The 21,232-nt window shown below is 42.9% G+C and overlaps 1 protein-coding gene across 1 annotated transcript; it reads left to right on the top strand.

Annotated features, from left to right (window-relative positions):
* Positions 1 to 65: 65 nt before the first annotated feature.
* On the top strand, positions 66 to 21,199 carry gdi2 (GDP dissociation inhibitor 2). The gene is made up of 11 exons (NM_001139638.1): positions 66 to 180; positions 1,154 to 1,261; positions 2,353 to 2,452; positions 2,643 to 2,777; positions 3,711 to 3,909; positions 4,434 to 4,565; positions 4,855 to 4,954; positions 11,988 to 12,159; positions 12,511 to 12,655; positions 20,470 to 20,524; positions 20,640 to 21,199. Exons 1-11 carry the CDS (start codon positions 136 to 138, stop codon positions 20,793 to 20,795), a joined length of 1,347 nt encoding a protein of 448 aa, NP_001133110.1. The 5' UTR covers positions 66 to 135; the 3' UTR covers positions 20,796 to 21,199.
* The last annotated feature ends 33 nt before the right edge of the window (positions 21,200 to 21,232 follow it).

The following is a 21,232-nucleotide window of genomic DNA, read 5'->3' as shown; positions in this document are numbered from 1 at the left end:
CCACAGAAGAAAGGTACGTTCGCAGGGATCATTACCTGCGCTGCGCAGCCGGAAAACTTTTCAACTACCAAACAGCCATTCCATTTTCACTGACAGAAATAACCGTAGGAGTAAAGTAAAGAAGGACACTCAGCTATGGATGAAGATTATGATGTTATCGTTCTCGGTACCGGCTTAACGGTGAGAAAATGGACAAAGCAATAGTACGAACTTCCAATAGTCGAAGCATGATCATGCATGACATGTCACAGTTAGGTGTGTAGGCTAATCTGTAGGCTAAATGTCATGGCTAAATTAGCTTGCTTTCTCTTTTGTTAGATATCCATTTTAAGTTATTTTCAGAAATGTGTCTGCTTTGTTTTTCAGTAGTGTTATCTGTGTGTGGTGTTACTTTTCACAGTCTGCAACAAGTGACAGCTCACGTACAATAACTAGTATTTCCTGTTATTTTCAACTAGAGTAAAATCACAGATAGAACAATGAGACAGATATTTCACAGGATGTATAAATGTGAAGCATCCGCTTGGCGTTTCCACTCACTACCAAATATGGTAGTGAGAGGAAGCCCACTGGCGGCAGTGGGAGGAGAGGGATTTTGGCCGACATTCTGCAAATTCTTATCGACAAAACATTTGATCTCAATACAGTTTTCTGTAGCCAAAACTAAAATATGCTATGAACAGAGTGGACCAAGGTTTGTAGACTTTACCCTTTGTGAACGTTTTAAAAAGTATTGTTGTTTAGAAGTAATGCAAAGGCGGAACTAGCTATTGCAAACGCGCCCTTCACAGAATAGGCGTTCCCTAACGGAAATATGCAGATGATGCTAGAACGAGCAAATAGGATTTCGCTCAAACGTGCCTGGCGCTTCACCCCTCCTTGCTTGTTCTGCCCACTATGGCTCACGTTTTCACATTGGAAACGACAGGCTGTGGTCTATCTTGGTTTAGTTATAAAAAATCTTTGGTAAAATGTAGCTAACGTTGACTACACTAGCTAGCTACCAGTAGCCAGTTTAGCTTGTTGTGGTGTTAGCTGTTATACTGTTTACATTGTTCTTTAAACATCTGTCTAAAACATAAAATACCACTTTATACATCTAGTTTTGTGTAACTAACTTACCTATCTGACTTCTATCTATTTATTTCCAAAGGAATGCATTCTGTCTGGCATTATGTCAGTGAAGGGGAAGAAGGTGCTTCATATGGACAGGAACTCGTACTATGGAGCAGAGAGTGCTTCCATCACACCACTGGAAGACGTAAGCGAAGGCACACAAGATGACCATTTTCATGATATCATGCCTGTCCTGTTTTCTTTTAGTCAATCCTTAACTAGGCCAGCACAGTAATTGGCTCAACTCAGATCAGTAGTGTGGAAAGGGTATTAACCTGGGCTGTATTCATTATTCGAATTCCGTTGCAAAACGTTTCATCCTTTGCCAAATGTTTTGCAATGCAAACCGTTTACCATTTACTCTAGAACCCAATCGGAACCAAACGGGGAGGGACCTACCTGAATTTGTCCAATAGAAACTTGTTTCCGTTGCAAAACGTTTTCAGTTTGTAGTAAACCAAATGTTTTGTAACGGAATCCAACTAATGAATACACACCAGTGGTTCTAAAACAGCTCACATCATGTGGTGCTATCACACAAATATAGAGTTACATGTTATATTGTCTATGTTGTCACACAAATATAGAGCTACATGTTCTATTATCTATGTTGTCTCACAAATATAGAGTTACATGTTAGAGGTCTTCCCTGTGGCTCAGTTGGTAGAGCATGGTGTTTGCAACGCCAGCATGGTGTGTGCAACGCCAGGGTTGTGGGTTCGATTCCCACGGGGGGCCAGAACAAAAAAAAAAATGCATGAAATGAAATGTATGCATTTCACTATCGCTCTGGATAAGAGCGTCTGCTAAATGACTAAAATGTAATGTAAATGTAACATGTTCTATTATCTATGTTGTCACACAGACATAGAGTAAGTGTTATGTTATCTATGCTGTCACATCTCATTATTATTGTTGAGGCACAGCTGAGTTTGAGCTACTCAAACTGACAGCACTGTTTTACTGTCAAAGAAATTAAGTAATCAAATCAAATCAAAGTATATTTGTCACGTGCGCCGAATACAACAGGTGTAGACCTTACAGTGAAATGCTGAATACAACAGGTGTAGACCTTACAGTGAAATGCTTACTTACAGGCTTTATCCAATAGTGCAAAAAAAAGGTATTAGGTGAACAATAGGTAGGTAAAGAAATAAAAACAACAAGTAATAAAAAAGTAATAACAAATAAAATGTTTAATCATTCCTGTTTTGTTTTTTTCTTGTCCCACCCCAGTTGTACAAGCGCTTCAGCCTTCCAGGTAAACCTCCGGAGTCCATGGGAAGAGGTCGGGACTGGAGCGTGGACCTCATCCCAAAGTTCCTGATGGCCAATGGTAGGAAAGCAATATGGCATTCTAGATATAATACTGAGTGCAGGGTTGTGTTTATTAGCCAACACACGGGGGAGGGACTGGAACAGGAAGGGAATGGAACAGGAAGGGACTAACTGGACTTGTCCAATAGGAAATGTTTTCTGTTGCATGCCCTAATGACCAGGTCTCTTTTCCTCTCGGCTCTACCCAGGTCAGCTGGTGAGGATGTTGCTGATCACTCAGGTGACCCGTTACCTGGACTTCAAGGTGATCGAGGGCAGCTTCGTCTACAAGAAGGGAGCCATCTACAAAGTGCCTGTCACTGAGACAGAGGCACTGGCCTCCAGTGAGTGTATATACACTAAGTGTACAAAACATTAAGAACACCTGCTCTTTCCATGACCGACTGGCCAGGTGACAGCTAAGATCCCTTCTTGATGTCACTTGTTAAATCCACTTCAATCAGTGTAGATGAAGGGGAGGAGGCAGGTTAAAGAAGGATTTTTAAGTCTTGAGACAATTGAGACATGGATTGTCTATGTGTGCCATTCAGAGGGTGAATGGGCAAGACAAACGATTTAAGTGCCTTTGAACGGGGTATGGTAGTAGGTGCCATGCGTACCGATTTGTGTCAAGAACTGCAACGCTACTGGGTTTTTCACGCTCAACAGTTTCCTATGTGTATCAAGAATCGTTCACGACCCAAAGAACATCCAGCCAACTTGACACAACTGTGGTCAACATGGGCCAGCATCCCTGTGGAACGCTTTCAACACCTTGTGGAGTCCATGCCCTGACAAATTGAGGCTGTTCTGAGCACAATAGCGGGGGGTGCAGCGCAATATTTGGAAGGTGTTCTTAATGTTTTGTACACTCAGTGTATATCAATGGGATTCTCAGATGCTTATTCCTATAATATTATGCCATTAAGCACAAAGAAACTTACAGTACAGTGAGTGCATACATTTGTTGGTATGTATATGCTATCTTCTCAGTTGATTATTTGTGGATGATCTATGCTCCCCAAGGAGAGAAAGTTAAGTCTAGTAAGTCGTATTCTATTAACTTATGCTATAGCTATACCACTTAACCAAAGCTATTATCCCAAGCGACTTACAGTATTTCTGAGCGCATCCATTTTTTTTGTATGTGTATGCGACCCCCACAGGAATTAAATCCACAATTGAACCCACAACCACACAGGACCACATTCTTAGTCTCATTTCAGACAATAGCAGCTTTTTCTATTTCTGTCTGACTGACTTTTCTGACACCTCAGGTTTGATGGGGATATTCGAGAAGAGGCGGTTTAGGAACTTCTTGATCTTCGTTGCCAACTACGACTTGAATGATCCCAAAACCATGGAGGGTGTCGACCCCAACAAGTCGACGATGCGTGACCTGTACAAGAAGTTCAGCCTGGGCCAGGATGTGATGGACTTCACTGGTCACGCCCTCGCTCTCTACAGGACAGACGAGTAAGTCTGAAATAGGACAAATATAAGCACCCACATTATTATTATTATTATTATTATTATAATAATACAATTATAGGGAATTGGGTGCCATTTCTATATATACTATATGTGTGGATGTTTCTTGTGTATCAGCGTTACTATACATGTGGATGTTTCTTGTGTATCAGCGTTACTATACATGTGGATGTTTCTTGTGTATCAGCGTTACTATACATGTGGATGTTTCTTGTGTATCAGCGTTACTATACATGTGGATGTTTCTTGAATTTTTATTTAGTGTTTTATTTAGTATTATTTATTGTGAGAGCTCGGGTAAGTACGATTTTTGTCTTCTACACTATTAGAAACTTGAATGATGGGAATTAATAGGATGGGCGACTGTCCACTGTGTTCAGGCAGGTACAAATAATTCAAGGGGTGTCAAATCTAAAATATGTAACATTTATAAGCATTTTTGATGGCTTATTCATGAACATTTTAACAAAGTAACCGTGTTACAATCTAGTATTTGTGTGATCTCTCAGCTACCTGGATCAGCCCTGCATCAACACTATCAATAGGATCAAACTATACAGTGAGTCTCTGGCCAGATACGGCAAGAGTCCTTACCTCTACCCTCTCTACGGCCTGGGGGAGCTGCCACAAGGCTTTGCCAGGTAAGATGACTTTGTCCCCGCCCTGCTATTATGTAATTGTTCTTGATTAATCAAGAATTCCTGCTTTTCTGACGCTATCGTTTTCAGTACATACTAGAGCTGAAGTTAACCTACTCCCAAACCAATATCCTACTGATTTCAGTTGTTCTGATCGTATAAATAAAATCTCATTCTAATTCTGTGGTTCTGATCACATCCCTGATTTGACTGTTTTTAGCCTGTTGCTTAACTAACCCATCCCATACTCCACTATTCACCAGTGTCTTTGACTTGACTTCACTCCCTCTAGGTTGAGCGCTATCTATGGTGGGACCTACATGCTGAACAAGCCCATAGAGGAGATTGTTATGGAGAATGGAAAGGTGGTGGGGGTCAAGTCAGAGGGAGAGGTGAGTTTTTGCCTCATGTTATAATTAAGCAATAAGACCTGAGGGGGGTGTGATATATGGCCAATATACCACGGCTAAGGGCTGTTCTTATGTACGATGCAACGCGGAGTGCCTGGATACAGCCCTTAGCTGTGGTATATTGGCCATATATCACAAATCCCCGAGGTGCCTTATTGCTATTAGAAACTGGTTACCAACTTAATTAGAGCAGTACAAACATCTTTGGGATTCATACATGTGGTATAGGGTCAGATATATTTTTGGTCATGTAGTGTATGCGGACACCTGCTCGTCGGCATTAATATGGAGTTGGTCCCCCTTTTGATGCTATAACAGCCTCCACTCTTCTGGGAAGGCTTTCCACTACATTTACATTACATTTACGTCATTTAGCAGACGCTCTTATCCAGAGCGACTTACAAATTGGTGCATTCACCTTATGATATCCAGTGGAACAACCACTTTACAATAGTACATCTATATCTTTTTTGGGGGGGAGGGTGGGGGGGGTTAGAAGGATTACTTAATCCTATCCCAGGTATTCCTTAAAGAGGTGGGGTTTCAGGTGTCTCCGGAAGGTGGTGATTGACTCCACTGTCCTGGCGTCGTGAGGGAGCTTGTTCCACCATTGGGGTGCCAGAGCAGCGAACAGTTTTGACTGGACTGAGCGGGAACTGTGCTTCCGCAGAGGTAGGGAGGCGAGCAGGCCAGAGGTGGATGAACGCAGTGCCCTTCTTTGGGTGTAGGGACTGATCAGAGCCTGAAGGTACGGAGGTGCCGTTCCCCTCACAGCTCCGTAGGCAAGCACCATGGTCTTGTAGCTGATGCGAGCTTCAACTGGAAGCCAGTGGAGTGTGCGGAGGAGCGGGGTTATGTGAGAGAACTTGGGAAGGTTGAACACCAGACGGGCTGCGGCGTTCTGGATGAGTTGTAGGGGTTTAATGGCACAGGCAGGGAGCCCCGCCAACAGCGAGTTGCAGTAATCCAGACGGGAGATGACAAGTGCCTGGATTAGGACCTGCGCCGCTTCCTGTGTAAGGCAGGGTCGTACTCTGCGAATGTTGTAGAGCATGTACCTACAGGATCGGGTCACCACCTTGATGTTAGCGGAGAACGACAGGGTGTTATCCAGGGTCACGCCAAGGCTCTTAGCACTCTGGGAGGAGGACACAATGGAGTTGTCAACCGTGATGGCGAGATCATGGAACTGGCAGTCTTTCCCCGGGAGGAAGAGCAGCTCCGTCTTGCCGAGGTTCAGCTTGAGGTGGTGATCCGTCATCCACACTGATATGTCTGCCAGACATGCAGAGATGCGATTCACCACCTGGTTATCAGAAGGGGAAAGGAGAAGATTAATTGTGTGTCGTCTGCGTATCAATGATAGGAGAGACCATGTGAGGATATGACAGAGCCAAGTGACTTAGTGTATAGCGAGAATAGGAGAGGGCCTAGAACTGAGCCCTGGGGGACACCAGTGGTGAGAGCACGTGGTGCGGAGACGGATTCTCGTCACGCCACCAGGTAGGAGCGACCTGTCAGGTAGGACGCAATCCAAGAGTGAGCCGCGCCGGAGATGCCCAACTCGGAGAGGGTGGAGAGGAGGATCTGATGGTTCACAGTATCAAAGGCAGCAGATAGGTCTAGAAGGATGATAGTAGAGGAGAGAGAGTTAGCTTTAGCAGTGTGGAGAGCCTCCGTGACACAGAGAAGAGCAGTCTCAGTTGAATGACCAGTCTTGAAACCTGACTGATTTGGATCAAGAAGGTCATTCTGAGAGAGATAGCAAGAGAGCTGGCCAAGGACGGCACGCTCAAGAGTTTTGGAGAGAAAAGAAAGAAGGGATACTGGTCTGTAGTTGTTGACATCGGAGGGATCGAGTGTAGGTTTTTTGAGAAGGGGTGCAACTCTCGCTCTCTTGAAGATGGAAGGGACGTAGCCAGCGGTCAAGGATGAGTTGATGAGCGAGGTAAGGGAGAAGGTCTCCGGAAATGGTCTGGAGAAGAGAGGAGGGGATAGGGTCAAGCGGGCAGGTTGTTGGGCGGCCGGCCGTCACAAGTCGCAAGATTTCATCTGGAGAGAGAGGGGAGAAAGAGGTCAAAGCACAGGGTAGGGCAATGTGAGCAGGACTAGCGGTGTTGTTTGACTTAACAAACGAGGATCGGATGTCGTCAACCTTCTTTTCAAAATGGTTGACAAAGTCATCCGCAGAGAGGGAGGAGGGGAGGGGGAGGAGGATTCAGGAGGGAGGAGAAGGTGGCAAAGAGCTTCCTAGGGTTAGAGGCAGATGCTTGGAATTTAGAGTGGTAGAAAGTGGCTTTAGCAGCAGAAACAGAGGAAGAAAATGTGGAGAGGAGGGAGTGAAAAGATGCCAGGTCCGCAGGGAGGCTAGTTTTCCTCCATTTCTGGTTGGCTGCCCGGAGCCCTGTTCTGTGAGCTCGCAATGAGTCGTCAAGCCACGGAGCAGGAGGGGAGTACCGAGCCAGCCGGGAGGATAGGGGACATAGAGAGTCAAAGGATGCAGAAAGGGAGGAGAGGAGGGTTGAGGATGCAGAATCAGGAGATTGGTTGGAGAAGGATTGAGCAGAGGAAAGAGATGATAGGATGGAAGAGGAGAGAGTTGCAGGAGAGAGAGAGCGAAGGTTGCGACGGCGCAATACCATCTGAGTAGGGGCAGAGTGAGTAGTGTTGGAGGAGAGTGAGAGGGAAAAGGATACAAGGTAGTGGTCGGAGACTTGGAGGGGAGTTGCATTGAGATTAGTAGAAGAACAGCATCTAGTAAAGATGAGGTCAAGCGTATTGCCTGCCTTGTGAGTAGGGGGGGACGGTGAGAGGGTGAGGTCAAAAGAGGAGAGGAGTGGAAAGAAGGAGGCAGAGAGAAATGAGTCAAAGGTAGACGTAGGGAGGTTAAAGTCACCCAGAATTGTGAGGGGTGAGCCATCCTCAGGAAAGGAACTTATCAAGGCGTCAAGCTCATTGATGAACTCTCCAAGGGAACCTGGAGGGCGATAAATGATAAGGATGTTAAGCTTGAATGGGCTAGTGACTGTGACAGCATGGGTCAGGGGAGAAAGAGAGAATGTCCACTTGGGAGAGATGAGGATTCCAGTGCCACCACCCCGCTGACCAGATGCTCTCTGTTGGATGTTGGAACATTGCTGCGGGGACTTGCTTACATTCAGCCACGAGCATTAGTGAGGTCGGGCACTGATATTGGGCAATTAGTCCTGGCTCACAGTCGGTGTTCCAATTCATCCCAAAGGTGTTCGATGGGGTTGAGGTAAGGGCTCTGTGCAGGCCAGTTCTTCCACACCAATCTCGACAAACCATTTCTGTATGGACGTCGCTTTGTGCATGGGGGCATTGTCATGCTGAAACATGAAAGGGCCTTCCCCAAACTGTTGCCACAACGGTGGAAGCACAGAATCATCTAGAATGTCATTGTATGCTGTAGCGTTAAGATTTCCCTTCACTGGAACTAAGGGGTCTAGCCCAAACCATGAAAAACAGCCCCAGACCATTATTCCTCCTCCACCAAAATGTACAGTTGGCACTATGCTTTCGGACAGGTAGCGTTCTCCTGGCATCCGCCAAACCCAGATTTGTCCGTCGGACTACCAGATGGTGAAGGGTGATTCATCACTCCAGAGAAAGTGTTTCCAGTGCTCCAGAGTCCAATGGCGGTGCGCTTTACACCACTCCAGCCGATGCTTGGCATTGTGCATGGTGATCTTAGGCTTGCATGCTAATGCTCGGCCATGGAAATGTTATTCATGAAGCTTCCGACAAACAGTTTGGAACTCGGTAGTGAGTGTTGCAACCGAGGACAGACGATTTTTACGTGCTACGCGCTTCAGCACTCAGCGGTCCCGTTCTGTGAGCTTGTGTGGCCTACCACTTTGCCGCTGAGCCGTTGTTGCTCCTAGACGTTTCCACTTCACAATAACAGCACTTACAGTTGACTGTGGCAGGTCTAGCAGGGCAGAAATTTGACGAACTGACTTGTTGGAAAGGTGGCATCCTATGACGGTGGCACGTTGAAAGTGACTGAGCTCTTCAGTAAGGCCATTCTACTGCCAATGTTTGGCTATGGAGATTACATGGCTGTGTGCTCAATTTTATATACCTGTCAGCAACAAGTGTGGCTGAAATGGACCTCGAGGGCCCTGAAAGAACTTCATTGGACTCTATGTAAACTGGAAACCACATATCCCGAGGCTGCATTTATTGTAGCTGGGGATTTTAACAAAGCTAATCTGAAAACAAGGCTCCCTAAGTTTTATCAGCGTATCGAATGCGCGACCTGGGTTGGCAGCATTCTGGATCATTGTTACTCTAACAACTGCGACGCATACAAAGCCCTCCCTCGCCCTCCTTTCGGCAAATCTGACCACGACTCCATTTTCTTGCTCCCAGCCTATAGACAGAAACTAAAACAGGAAACGTCCATGCTCAGGTCTGTTCAACGCTGGTCCGACCAATCTGATTCCACGCTTCAAGATTGCTTCGATCACATGGACTGGGATATGTTCCGGATAGCCTCAGACAACAACGTTGATGTATACGCTGATTCGGTGAGCAAGTTTATTAGCGAGTGCATCGGTGATATTGTACCCACGGTGACTATTAAAACCTTCCCCAACCAGAAACTGTGGATTGATGGCAGCATTCGCACAAAACTGAAAGCGCGAACCACTGCTTTTAATCAAGGCGACCGGAAACATGACCGAATACAAACAGTGTAGCTATTCCCTCCGCAAGGCAATCAAACAAGCTAAGCGTCAGTATAGAGACAAAGTAGAGTCGCAATTCAACAGCTCAGACACAAGACGTATGTGGCAGGGTCTACAGTCAACCACGGATTACAAAACGAAAACCAGCCCCGTCCCGGACACCGAAGTCTTGCTCCCAGACAAACTAAACAACTGCTTTGCTCGCTTTGAGGACAATAAAGTGCAGCTGACAGGCCCGCTACCAAAACCTGGGGCTCTCGTCCACCGCAGCCAATGTGAGTAAAACATTTAAACGTGTCAACCCTCGCAAGGCTGCCGGCCCAGACGGCATCCCTAGCCGCGTCCTCAGAGCATGCGCAGACCAGCTGGCTGGTGTGTTTACGGACATATTCAATCAATCCCTATCCTAGTCTGCTGTTCCCACATGCTTCAAGAGGGCCACCATTGTTCCTGTTCCCAAGAAAGCTAAGGTAACTGAGCTAAACGACTATCGCCCCATAGCACTCACTTCCATCATCATGAAGTGCCCTACTTCCGTCATCATGAAGTGCCCTACTTCCGTCATCATGAAGTGCCCTACCTGACACCCTAGACCCACTCCAATTTGCTTACCGCCCCAATAGGTCCACAGACGACGCAATCACACTGCCTTAACCCAACTGGACAAGAGGAATATCTATGTAAGAATGCTGTTCATCGATTACAGCTCAACATTTAACACCATAGTACCCTCCAATCTCGTCATTAAGCTCAAGACCCTGGTTCTCGACCCCGCCCTGTGCAACTGGGTCCTGGACTTTCTGACGGCCGCACCCAGGTGGTGAGGGTAGGAAACAACATCTCCACCCCGCTGATCCTCAACACTGTGGCCCCACAAGGGTGCGTTCTCAGCCCTCTCCTGTACTCCCTGTTCACCCACGCCTCCAACTCAATCATCAAGTTTGCAGACGACACTACAGTGGTAGGCTTGATTACCAACAACGACGAGACGGCCTACTGGGAGGAGGTGAGGGCCCTCGGAGTGTGGTGTCAGGAAAATAACCTCACACTCAATGTCAACAAAACAAAGGAGATGATCGTGGACTTCAGGAAACAGCAGAGGGAGCACCCCCCTATCCACATCGACGGGACAGCAGTGGAGAGGGTGGACTTAAAAAAAAAAAAAAAAAATCCTCGGCGTACACATCACGGACAAACTGAAATGGTCCACCCACACAGAGAGCGTGGTGAAGAAGGCGCAATAGCGCCTCTTCAACCTCAGGAGGCTGAAGAAATGTGTCTTGTTACTGAAAACACTCACAAACTTTTACAGTTGCACAATTTAGAGATTGTACCAGGCGGGCTGTATCACCGCCTGGTACGGCAACTGCTCTGCCCACAACCGTAAGGCTCTCCAGAGGGTGGTGAGGTCTGCACAACGCATCACCGGGGGCAAACTACCTGCCCTCCAGGACACCTACAGCACCCGATGTCACAGGAAGGCCAAAAAGATAATCAAGGACAACAACCACCCGAGCCACTGTCTGTTCACCCCGCTACCATCCAGAAGGCGAGGTCAGTACAGGTGCATCAAAGCTGGGACCGAGAGACTGAAAAACAGCTTCTATCTCAAGGCCATCAGACTGTTAAACAGCCATCACTAACATTGAGTGGCTGCTGCCAACATACTGACTCAAATCTCTAGCCACTTTAATAATTAAAAATTGGATGTAATAAATGTATCATTAGTCACTTTAAACAATGCCACTTTTTATATAATGTTTACATACCCTACATTACTCTTCTCATATGTATATACTGTACTCAATACCGTCTACTGCATCTTGCCTATGCCGCATGGCCATCGCTCATCCATATATTTATATGTACATATTCTTATTCATTCCTTTACACTTGTGGTGTAAAGGTCCCGTGTGGCTCAGTTGGTAGAGCATGGTGTTTGCAATTCCAGGGTTGTGGGTTCGATTCCCACGGGGAACCAGTATGGAGAAAGAAATGTATGAAATGTATGCATTCACTACTGTAAGTCGCTCTGGATAAGAGTGTCTGCTAAATGACTAAAATGTAAATGTAAATGTACTTGTGTGTATAAGGTAGTTGTTGTGAAATTGTTATATTACTTGTTAGATATTACTGCACGGTCGGAACTAGAAGCACAAGCATTTCGCTACACTCACATTAACATCTGCTAACCATGTGTATGTGACCAATAAAATTGGATTTGATTAACTCAGAACCTATCCTAACCCACCCTCACCTGAATTATAAACCCTAAACACTACCATCTCTCCTTTCCTCTCCAGATAGCCCGCTGTAAGCAGCTGATCTGTGACCCCAGCTACATCATGGACAGAGTCAGCAAGGTCGGCCAAGTGGTCCGTATCATCTGTGTCATGAGCCACCCCATCAAGAACACCGGCGACGTCAACTCCTGCCAGATCATCATCCCTCAGATCCAGGTCAACAGGAAACATGGTGAGACCCCTGGATATTAGGGTACCTAGCCTACATAAGGACTTCGTAACACATTTATAACCCATACATACCACATTCATAAGCAGTACATGAGCATTTCATCAATTATTGTGTGTGTGTGAAATTAAGTTGCCACTAGTTGTGACTTTTTTGAATGGCAGCGCCTGTGTTCATTCGGCACCAAACGGAAGAAAACAGAAACAGGGAGGGTGGAAGAAACGCAGATGTTTTTGCTTTTTTTTCTGTTTTCAAAACCTTTTGCTACTTTTTACACCCTACTGAAAACAAGGCAGTGGAGCTTAATTGAGGGTGTATGATATGTCACTGGTCTCTTGTGTTTTTTTGTGGCAGACATCTACGTGTGTATGATCTCCTCGGCCCACAACGTGGCAGCGCAGGGCAAGTACGTTGCCATCGCCAGCAGCGTAGTGGAGACTAACGACCCAGAGAAGGAACTCAAGCCAGCCCTGGATCTCCTGGAGCCCATTGAACAGAAGTAGGCTTTTAATTCTATGTTGCTATACTGTACTGTACTCTACTATAAGATACACTGTTATACTACTGTACTGTTACTCTAGTGTCTAGTAAAGGGTCTTCACTGACATTGTCAACCTATCCCTGACCCGGTCTGTGATACCAACTTGTTTTGAGTAGACCACTATAGTCCATGTGTCCAAGAACGCCAAGGTAACCTACCTAAATGACTATCGCCCTGTAACACTCATATATACAGTAAGAATATGTACAGTTGAAGTCGCAAGTTTACATACACCTTAGCCAAATACATTTAAAAAAAAAAATTCAGAATTCCTGACATTTAATCCTAGTAAAAATTCCTTGTTTTAGGTCAGTTAGGATCACCACTTTATTTTAAGAATGTGAAATGTCAGAAGAATAATAGAGTGATTTATTTCAGCTTTTATTTCTTTCATCACATTCCCAGTGGGTTAGAAGTTTACATACACTCAATTAGTATTTGGTAGCATTGCCTTTAAATTGTTTAACTTGGGTCAAACGTTTTGGGTAGCCTTCCACAAGCTTCCCACATAAAGTTGGGTGAATTTTGGCCCATTCCTCCTGACAGGGCTGATGTATCTGAGTCAGGTTTGTAGGCCTCCTTGCTCGCACACAGTTAGGGTTCTGCCAACAAATGTTCTATAGGATTGAGGTCAGCTCCCTGCCATCCAGGACCTTTATACCAGGCGGTGTCAGAGGAACGCCCTCAAAATGTTCACACTCCAGTCACCCAAGCCATAGACCGTAATCTCTGCTACCGCACGGCAACTGGTACCAGTGCACCAAGTCTGGAAACAACTGCTTAATAAGACAACTAAATAGCTACCGTAATTTCCGGACTATTAAGCGCACCTGAATATAAGCCGCACCCGCTGAATTTGTAATATTTTTTTTTATTTTGAACATAAATAAGCCGCACATGTCTATAAGCCGCAGGTGCCTACTGGTACATTGAAACAAATTAACTTTACATAGGCTTTAACGAAACACGGCTTGTAACAAAAATAAATAGGCTTTAACGAAGCACGGCTTGTAACAAAAATAAATAGGCTTTAACGAAGCACGGCTTGTAACAAAAATAAATAGGCTTTAACGAAACACGGCTTGTAACAAAAAATAAAAAATTAGCAGTAAACAGTAGCCTACCAAGAAAGTCATTGGTCACCATCTTCCTCCTCCTGTGCACTGAAACCATCTCCTTCGGTGTCGGAGTTGAATAGCCTCAGAATTGCTTCATCCGATATTGGATCGTTTTCATTGTCGCTCTCGTCACTTTCATCCGGAGACAAATCCCCCGCTGAGCCCTCTTCAACACGCAGCAGTCCAGCCTTTCGAAATCAGTTGATGATAGTGGATTTTTTGACAATGCTCCACGCTGTCAGGACCCACAAATTTGAAAGCGGGAAAAATCCATATATTAACCGCGTCATTGTTTAAGCCGCGAAGTTCAAAGCCTGGGAAAAAAGTTGCGGCTTATATTACGGAATTTACGGTAATGAAATGTCTAAATGGACATTTGTATTTTTTTTTTTACTAACTCTTGCACGGACTCTAAGCACACATTACATTTACATTTAAGTCATGGACTCTACCCACACACTCGCACCAACACACGCATACTGAAAGTATTCATACCCTTTTACTTATTCCACATCTTGTTGTTACAGCCTGAATTCTAAATGGATGAAATGGATTCTTTTTTTTTACCCATCTAGACACAATACCCCATGATGATAAAGTGAAAACATGCTTTTAGAAATGTTTGCAAATTTATTGAACATGAAATATAGATATCTAATTTATTTAAGTATTCATACCCCTGAGTCAGTACTTTTTGTAGAATAACTTTTGGCAGCGATTACAGCTTTCTGGGTAAGTCTCTAAGAGCTTTCCACACCTCGATTGTGAAAAATGTGGGAGTTATTTATTTTATTTTTCAAAATTCTTCAAGCTCTTTCAAATTAGTTGAATTTATCTCCCAGTATCTGGTGGAAAGCATACTGAACCAGATTTTGCCAGTGCTTAGCTCCCATTCTGTTTACTTGTTATATCCTGAAACTCCCTAGTCCTTAATGATTACAAGCATATCCATAACAAGATTCATCAGCCACTATGCTTGAAAATATGGAGAGTGATACTCAGTAATGTGTTGTATTGGATTTGCCCCAAACACAACACAACTTTTTGTCCTGAATACAAAGTGTTAACTGCTTTGCCACATTTTTTGCCATATTTTTTTGCAGTATTACTTTAGTGCCTTGTTGCAAACAGGAGGCATGTTTTGGAATAGTTTTATCCTGTACACGCTTCCTTTTCACTCTGTAATTTAGGTTAGTATTGTGGAGTAACTACCCTGTTCATCCATCCTCAGTTATCTCCTGTCACAGCCATTAAACTCTGTTTTAAAGTCACCATTGGCCTCATGGTGAAATCCCTGAGCCCCCCCCCCCCCCAGCAACTGAGTTAGGAAGGATGCCTGTATCGGTGTAGTGGTTGGGTGTATTGATACACATACATTTTTTTTTACCCATTTAGCAATAGGTGTCCTTTGTGAGGCATTGGAAAATCTCCCTGGTCTTTGTGGTTTAATCTGTGTTTGAAATTCACTGCTCGACTGAGGGACTTTACAATTATGTGTGGGGTACATTCAAAAAGTCCATGCAATTTATAATGTGACTTGTTAAGCAAATGTTTAATCCTGAATTTATTTAGGCTTGCCATAACAAAGGGGTGGAGTTCTTATTCACTCAATACATTTCAGCTTTTCATTTTTTCATTTGTTCAAATTTCAAAAAACATAATTCCACTTTGACATAATGGGGTATTGTGTGTAGGCTAGTGACCTAAAATATCTTCATTTTAATCTATTGTAAATTCGGCCTGTAAACACAACAAAATGTGGAAAAAGTCAAGGGGTGTGAATACTTTCTGAAGGCACTGTAAATATTTTGTCTTGCCCATTCCCCCTCTTATTGGCACACAGTCAATTGTCTGCAGGCTTAAAAATCCTTATTTAACAGGTCTCCTCCCCTTCATCTACACTGATTTGAAGTGGATTTAACAAATTACATCAATAAGTGATCAAATCTTTCACCTGGATTCACCTGGTCAGTTCATGGAAAGTGCAGGTGTTCCTAATGTTTTGTACACTGTGTATTGATCTATCTAGGGCCCGTAAGTAAGCATTTCAGTCACCACGTTTCCATCCGCAGTTTTTATGCGAGTAAAGTCATACCGTATTAAAACCACGACAGTTGTGAAGTTTCGGTACAATTTTATAAATGCTGACCGGTCATTTATTCATTCGACATGGTAGAAACGTTTTGTGTCTTTATAATTAAATTAGCGAGAAATGGCAGTTGGAAATGCCTTTATGTGCAAATGTTGCTATAATAACCATCATATCGAAGTAAACTTCACGCGATAATATGGTGTTTGGTATTCCCATTAGGACTCGGGAAACCATGTAGTTTATTAGGTTTACAGATGATATAAATTATGATCTTCACAGGGGGGGTGAAAGTGATCTTGATTATTCTTTCCAATAAATATCGAAGGTCTTATTCTGGTGACCTGATGATCGATGCTTGACTTTTGACAAATAAACATATTGTCGCTCATCCATCATCTCATCATGTAGACTAGTCTACCCATACAGCCTACCTGCACTGTATTTGCGAGCTGTTGGCTAGAGCGCACGTACCAAGACCATAGTACATTTGCTATTTGTGATAAACTACAAGTAGAGTTGAACATGTGATGAAAACATATTGAACTTGACATTTTTATTCGGTAAATGAAAATGTAGAGCCACTGAACACGCCGATTGGCACGTGTTTTTCTGTTGCTCATTAGAACAATTTGTATTTCAGTCATGGAGGTCTGTTTCCTGAACGATTTCCACGTTAGGTTAATGATGTTTGTCCCCCATGAGACACTAGATGTGGAAGCCAATTTAACTTCCTCAAAATCCACAGAATGAATCTAAGATCAGTAATGTTGATGTTTTTGCCAAATATGTTTAGTTGTGCAATTTTACATCAAAAATATGTGTCTGGTGCAGTAAGAAAATGTGCGACGTGTTGTATTATATAAACAAAAAGTCCGTTTGGTGGAAACACCACTGTTGGAAAATGCTAATATTTTCTTTATGCAGATCTTTGAATATTCGCATGAAAATCTGTCACCGATTGGATGGAAACCCAGCTACTGTTAGTCTACACCTGTTGTTTACGAAGCATGTGACAAATACAATTCGGTTTTTGGTTTACTACTGTAACTATTATACTGTTATGTAAGGGATAATCACCAGGGGCTATGCAGTGTAAGGAAAAGTGTGTTCCACGACGTGCTAGTGGAGTGGAATTGACCTTCCAGAGTTGCATTGATGTCCGTAAAACGCATATAAAATGTGAAGCAGCTAGCTAGCAAGTTTACTAGGTAGCTACAGCGGTTACCATGGTAACTAAACAGACTTACTAGTTTAGCTAACCAAACCATCAGTCCTAGCTTGCTATTATGAAAGTCGAATTTAACAAAAACAATGTTTTCAATTCCACTTTTGCTTCCAAAAGCAGCTCAAACACAATATGTAGAAAAAATAAATAAATGAACTATTGAATTGTACCTTGGGTTATTTAAGTGATAATGCCCGAGAAGCCGGTGTTTGGAGGATTTATATATCCGGCTTCGAGGGCATTATCACTTTTATGCAACGGGTTACCAACATATTCAAATAATGATTTACATACAGTACCAGTCAAACGCTGGGACACACCTACTCATTTAAGGGTTTTTCTTTATATTATTTTCTACATTGTAGAATAATAGTGAAGACATCAAAACTATGAAGTAACACATATGGAATCATGTAGTAACCAAAAAAGTGTTAAACAAATCAAAATATATTTTAGATTCATCAAAGTAGCCACCCTTTGCCTTGATGACAGCTTTGCACATTCTTGGCATTGTCTTCACTATTATTCTACAATGTAGAAAATAGTAAAAATAAAGAAAAACCCTGGAATGAGTAGGTGTCAACTTTTAACTAATACTGTATTTTCATAAAAGACGTTATTGTGATGAATTCCACAAGATATAGTCCAGACACAAATCTAGGGTTGCAACCCAAGCCGGCTGACCCAGTCGTTCAGTCTTTTTGTTCTGCATCTATGGACACAGCCTATGGAACACTGTTTGGGTCTTGTCAAAAAAGATTGTTGACCAATCAGGAGCTGAATATGACTACACGTCACATAATAATTTAACGCGTTTATCATTTTTTTACGTAGTTATTACACATTGATTACACAATCACTCGTATTTCATATGTCACAACGATTCATCGATACGTATGCTATGATGCTAGTAAAGTTCTCGCGCACATACAGTGCTGGTCATAAAAATAAAAAAAAGGTAGCTAGCTCAAGGATGCAAACAATGTTCTTCCCCAAAAACATAGAAACATGTTTCAGTAGCTATAGTTAGCATGCTATCTATATAGCTAGGTGTCATCATCATCTAAAATAACCCTAATTTATAAGACAGTTCTTATTTGATTAATGGTGGAGAACATTAGTGTTCTGTTATTGCAGGACTGAAACAACTGTGAATCTAGCCACATTTATCGTCAACCTATGTGTATGGAACACTATTTCTGAGGAAAAACAATACTGCGTGGATGTTTTGGAGTCTGATAACTCTGAGGAGGATGTTGGTAAAAAAAATATATTGGGTATTGAGTAGACTGATAACATTTCATTGATTCCCCAATCCTTAGGTAAAGCTGTACAGTGCAATATGAATGTCAATACACACAATAGGCTGACTGGGGTCGTGATTTCACAGTCCTGCGATAAGAGCTACAACACTAATATTTGCTTAAACTCTTCACATGTGTGTTCTGTGGGTGTTACAGAGTAGACTCACATTCCAACCTTGTTTAACATTATCAAGTCTAAATATGGCATAATTCCACCAATTTGTAACCTTCTTCTGCATCACTTTCAAATAGGTACTTTTATTTTGAAGTTCCACTATTGTGCCTAATCCTTATTGTGGCTGAGCTTCACAACACATAACCCGGTCCGGTCGAGCCTCTCTAGCCAGATGAAGCAAAATGGCTGCTTATCATTTTAGCTTTGGGAAACGGGGTTAAGTAGCTGGCTAGCTAGTTACATTTCAATAGGCTAACAACAAGTGACTACCTAGCTATAATACTTACTCACAATGATTCCTAAATCATTGCTAAGAATAATTAAAATGACTGCTGTTTCTACTGGTCATTGTTTTCAGGCTGGTTGTATTGGTGCTAGCTAGGTACCAAGCTAAAGCTAGCTACCCAAGAATTTGCATTACCAACGTGGTATTGTAAACACATCGTTCGTAACCGATGTGTTTGCTGACTTTTTTTGTACAGCATTGAGAGTGGCGCTTGGCTTGCACATGCAAATTCAGTACACACAACGTTCAATAATATAACGGTGTTATTTGACGTGTCAAATTAAAAGCTTATTTCACTTTTTTGACACGCAAAGACCCAAACTGCGTTCAATAGCAACCCAGTCATTCATTATACATTTTCCATTGCTATACTGCTAGATAGCCAACTACGGCTAACTTAGTCACGTCAAAAAGTGCAGCCAGAATGGCAAAGTAACCGCATTTGTTCAAGCTGTTTTCTAGTGACATTTATTTGCATACATCCATAACAATGAATGAGGTGCGATTTCGCCTGGCTTAGAAAATGTGCTCACTCGTCAGAACACTTGTCTTTCAGAGGAGCTAGCCAACAACAAAGCTAACACAATCACTTCAAACTGAAGCTGGAAAGACTGCAAACTAGCTGCACTTCGTTTCGTTGTAACTTTTTTCGATTAACATTTATTTGTATATATCCATAAAAAATAAGGCCAGCTGATTCATGATTTGACTGGCTGAAAAACGCTGCATGAGTTCATTACTATGGGACAGCTGGAGATCCAATTTTGAATATTGAAACAATGTTGCAAATGTCGGAGAGACAGACAGCAATGTTTATACAAATCTCCGCTGTTGAAGACTGTTGGTCTAAAAGAAATGTGAGATAATATCTGATGTTTTTTATAGTGGAGATCAAGTTTATAAATTGCTTGGCTGGGCTGATGACAGTGGATCGTGCAGGCAGATGGAACAGAGTAAATGGGCATTTTAATATCATAGATTTAGCCGGTGGTAACTTGTGGAATAGACACCGGCTGGAATGCGGGTTAAACCAATCAGCATTCAGGATTAGACCCACCCGTTGTATAAAGGGAATTATAAACTGGGTGGTTCGAGCCCTGAATGCTGATTGGCTGACAGCCATGGTATATCAGACCATATACCACGTGTACGACAACACATTTTTACTACTCTTAATTACATTGGTAAACAGTTTATAATAGCAGTAAGGCACCTTGGGGGTTTGTGGTATATGGCCAATATACCACGGCTAAGGGCTGTGTCCAGGCACTCCGCATTACGTCGTGACTAAGAACAGCCCTTAGCCGTGGTATATTGGCCATATACCACACCACCTCGGGCCTTATTGCTTAAATAATGCATGCTCTAGAATGCCCTTCAAGCCAATGAGAAACAAGCATTCAACAATGCCATGGTATGAACTGTTATACTACTAGCACAGGGGCTCACACCACTGAAACACAATGCTGTAAATATAATTTTCACACTACTAAGATGTACGGCACTGGCCTGGTAACGTATCTTCCATTCGTTGATGTTTTCTGACCATGTTCAAATCTTCTCTCCTCACAGGTTTGTGAGCATCAGTGATCAATATGCACCAACTGACATGGGAAAAGACAGCCAGGTGAGTGAATTCGTCCTAATCCTCATGTTGGCCTGCATTTTATTTCTTACATTTTGACCAGGTATTTTTTTTTAAATGTATCTATCCCTTCTATGCTTCTGGGATATCTATGCAGATATTTATTTCACGTACGTATGATGCAACGACCCACTTTGAGACCACCTGTGACGACATCAAGGACATCTACGAGCGTGCGATGGGCACTGAGTTTGACTTTGCAGAGATGGAGCGCACAAAGAATGACATCTTTGGAGACGCAGGTGATCAGTGATAGTATAACCAACGTGTTTGTGTCCAGACAACTCCAAATCTTAACAAACTGGTTTATAATCCAAATGTATTGTTGGAATCTGTATCTATGACCCTTTAAAACAATGGAAATACATTTGTAGAAAAAGAAGAATGAAATGTTTTACTAATAAGCGAACAATTTGTGGTGGCTGCGTTTTGTAGGCTAATTTGTTTGACAGTTGGTTAAAAACATGCAATGATCACATTGCGTGACATCATGAAGGTTTCTTCACTTTCTGACAAATGTGAATGTCGCCAAATAATTGGTTTTATTCGGGTTTATACGTAGACAATATAAATGTGATATAAATTGTATTTTTTACATAAGGCACTATTCTGTGTTGGTGAAATAAAGATGTATTTTATCTGGAATGGAGAAAAGAACCATGGTCACTTTCTTTTTTGTTGCATGTTGAA

Source organism: Salmo salar, chromosome 10 (genome assembly GCF_965601325.2).
Source record: "Salmo salar chromosome 10, fSalSal1, whole genome shotgun sequence".
NCBI lineage: Eukaryota > Metazoa > Chordata > Actinopteri > Salmoniformes > Salmonidae > Salmo > Salmo salar.
The sequence above is the reverse complement of the archived record's forward strand: the minus strand, read 5'-3'. Positions and strand labels throughout refer to the sequence as shown.

What these genes read in the sequence shown, in the direction of transcription:
- gdi2 (NM_001139638.1), top strand. Translation starts at nt 136, where the DNA reads ATGGATGAAGATTATGATGTTATCGTTCTCGGTACCGGCTTAACG. An exon ending in GACAGAGGCACTGGCCTCCA is followed by an intron (nt 2,778 to 3,710) that starts GTGAGTGTATAT and finishes CTGACACCTCAG; the next exon opens with GTTTGATGGGGATATTCGAG. An exon ending in GGGTCAAGTCAGAGGGAGAG is followed by an intron (nt 4,955 to 11,987) that starts GTGAGTTTTTGC and finishes TTTCCTCTCCAG; the next exon opens with ATAGCCCGCTGTAAGCAGCT.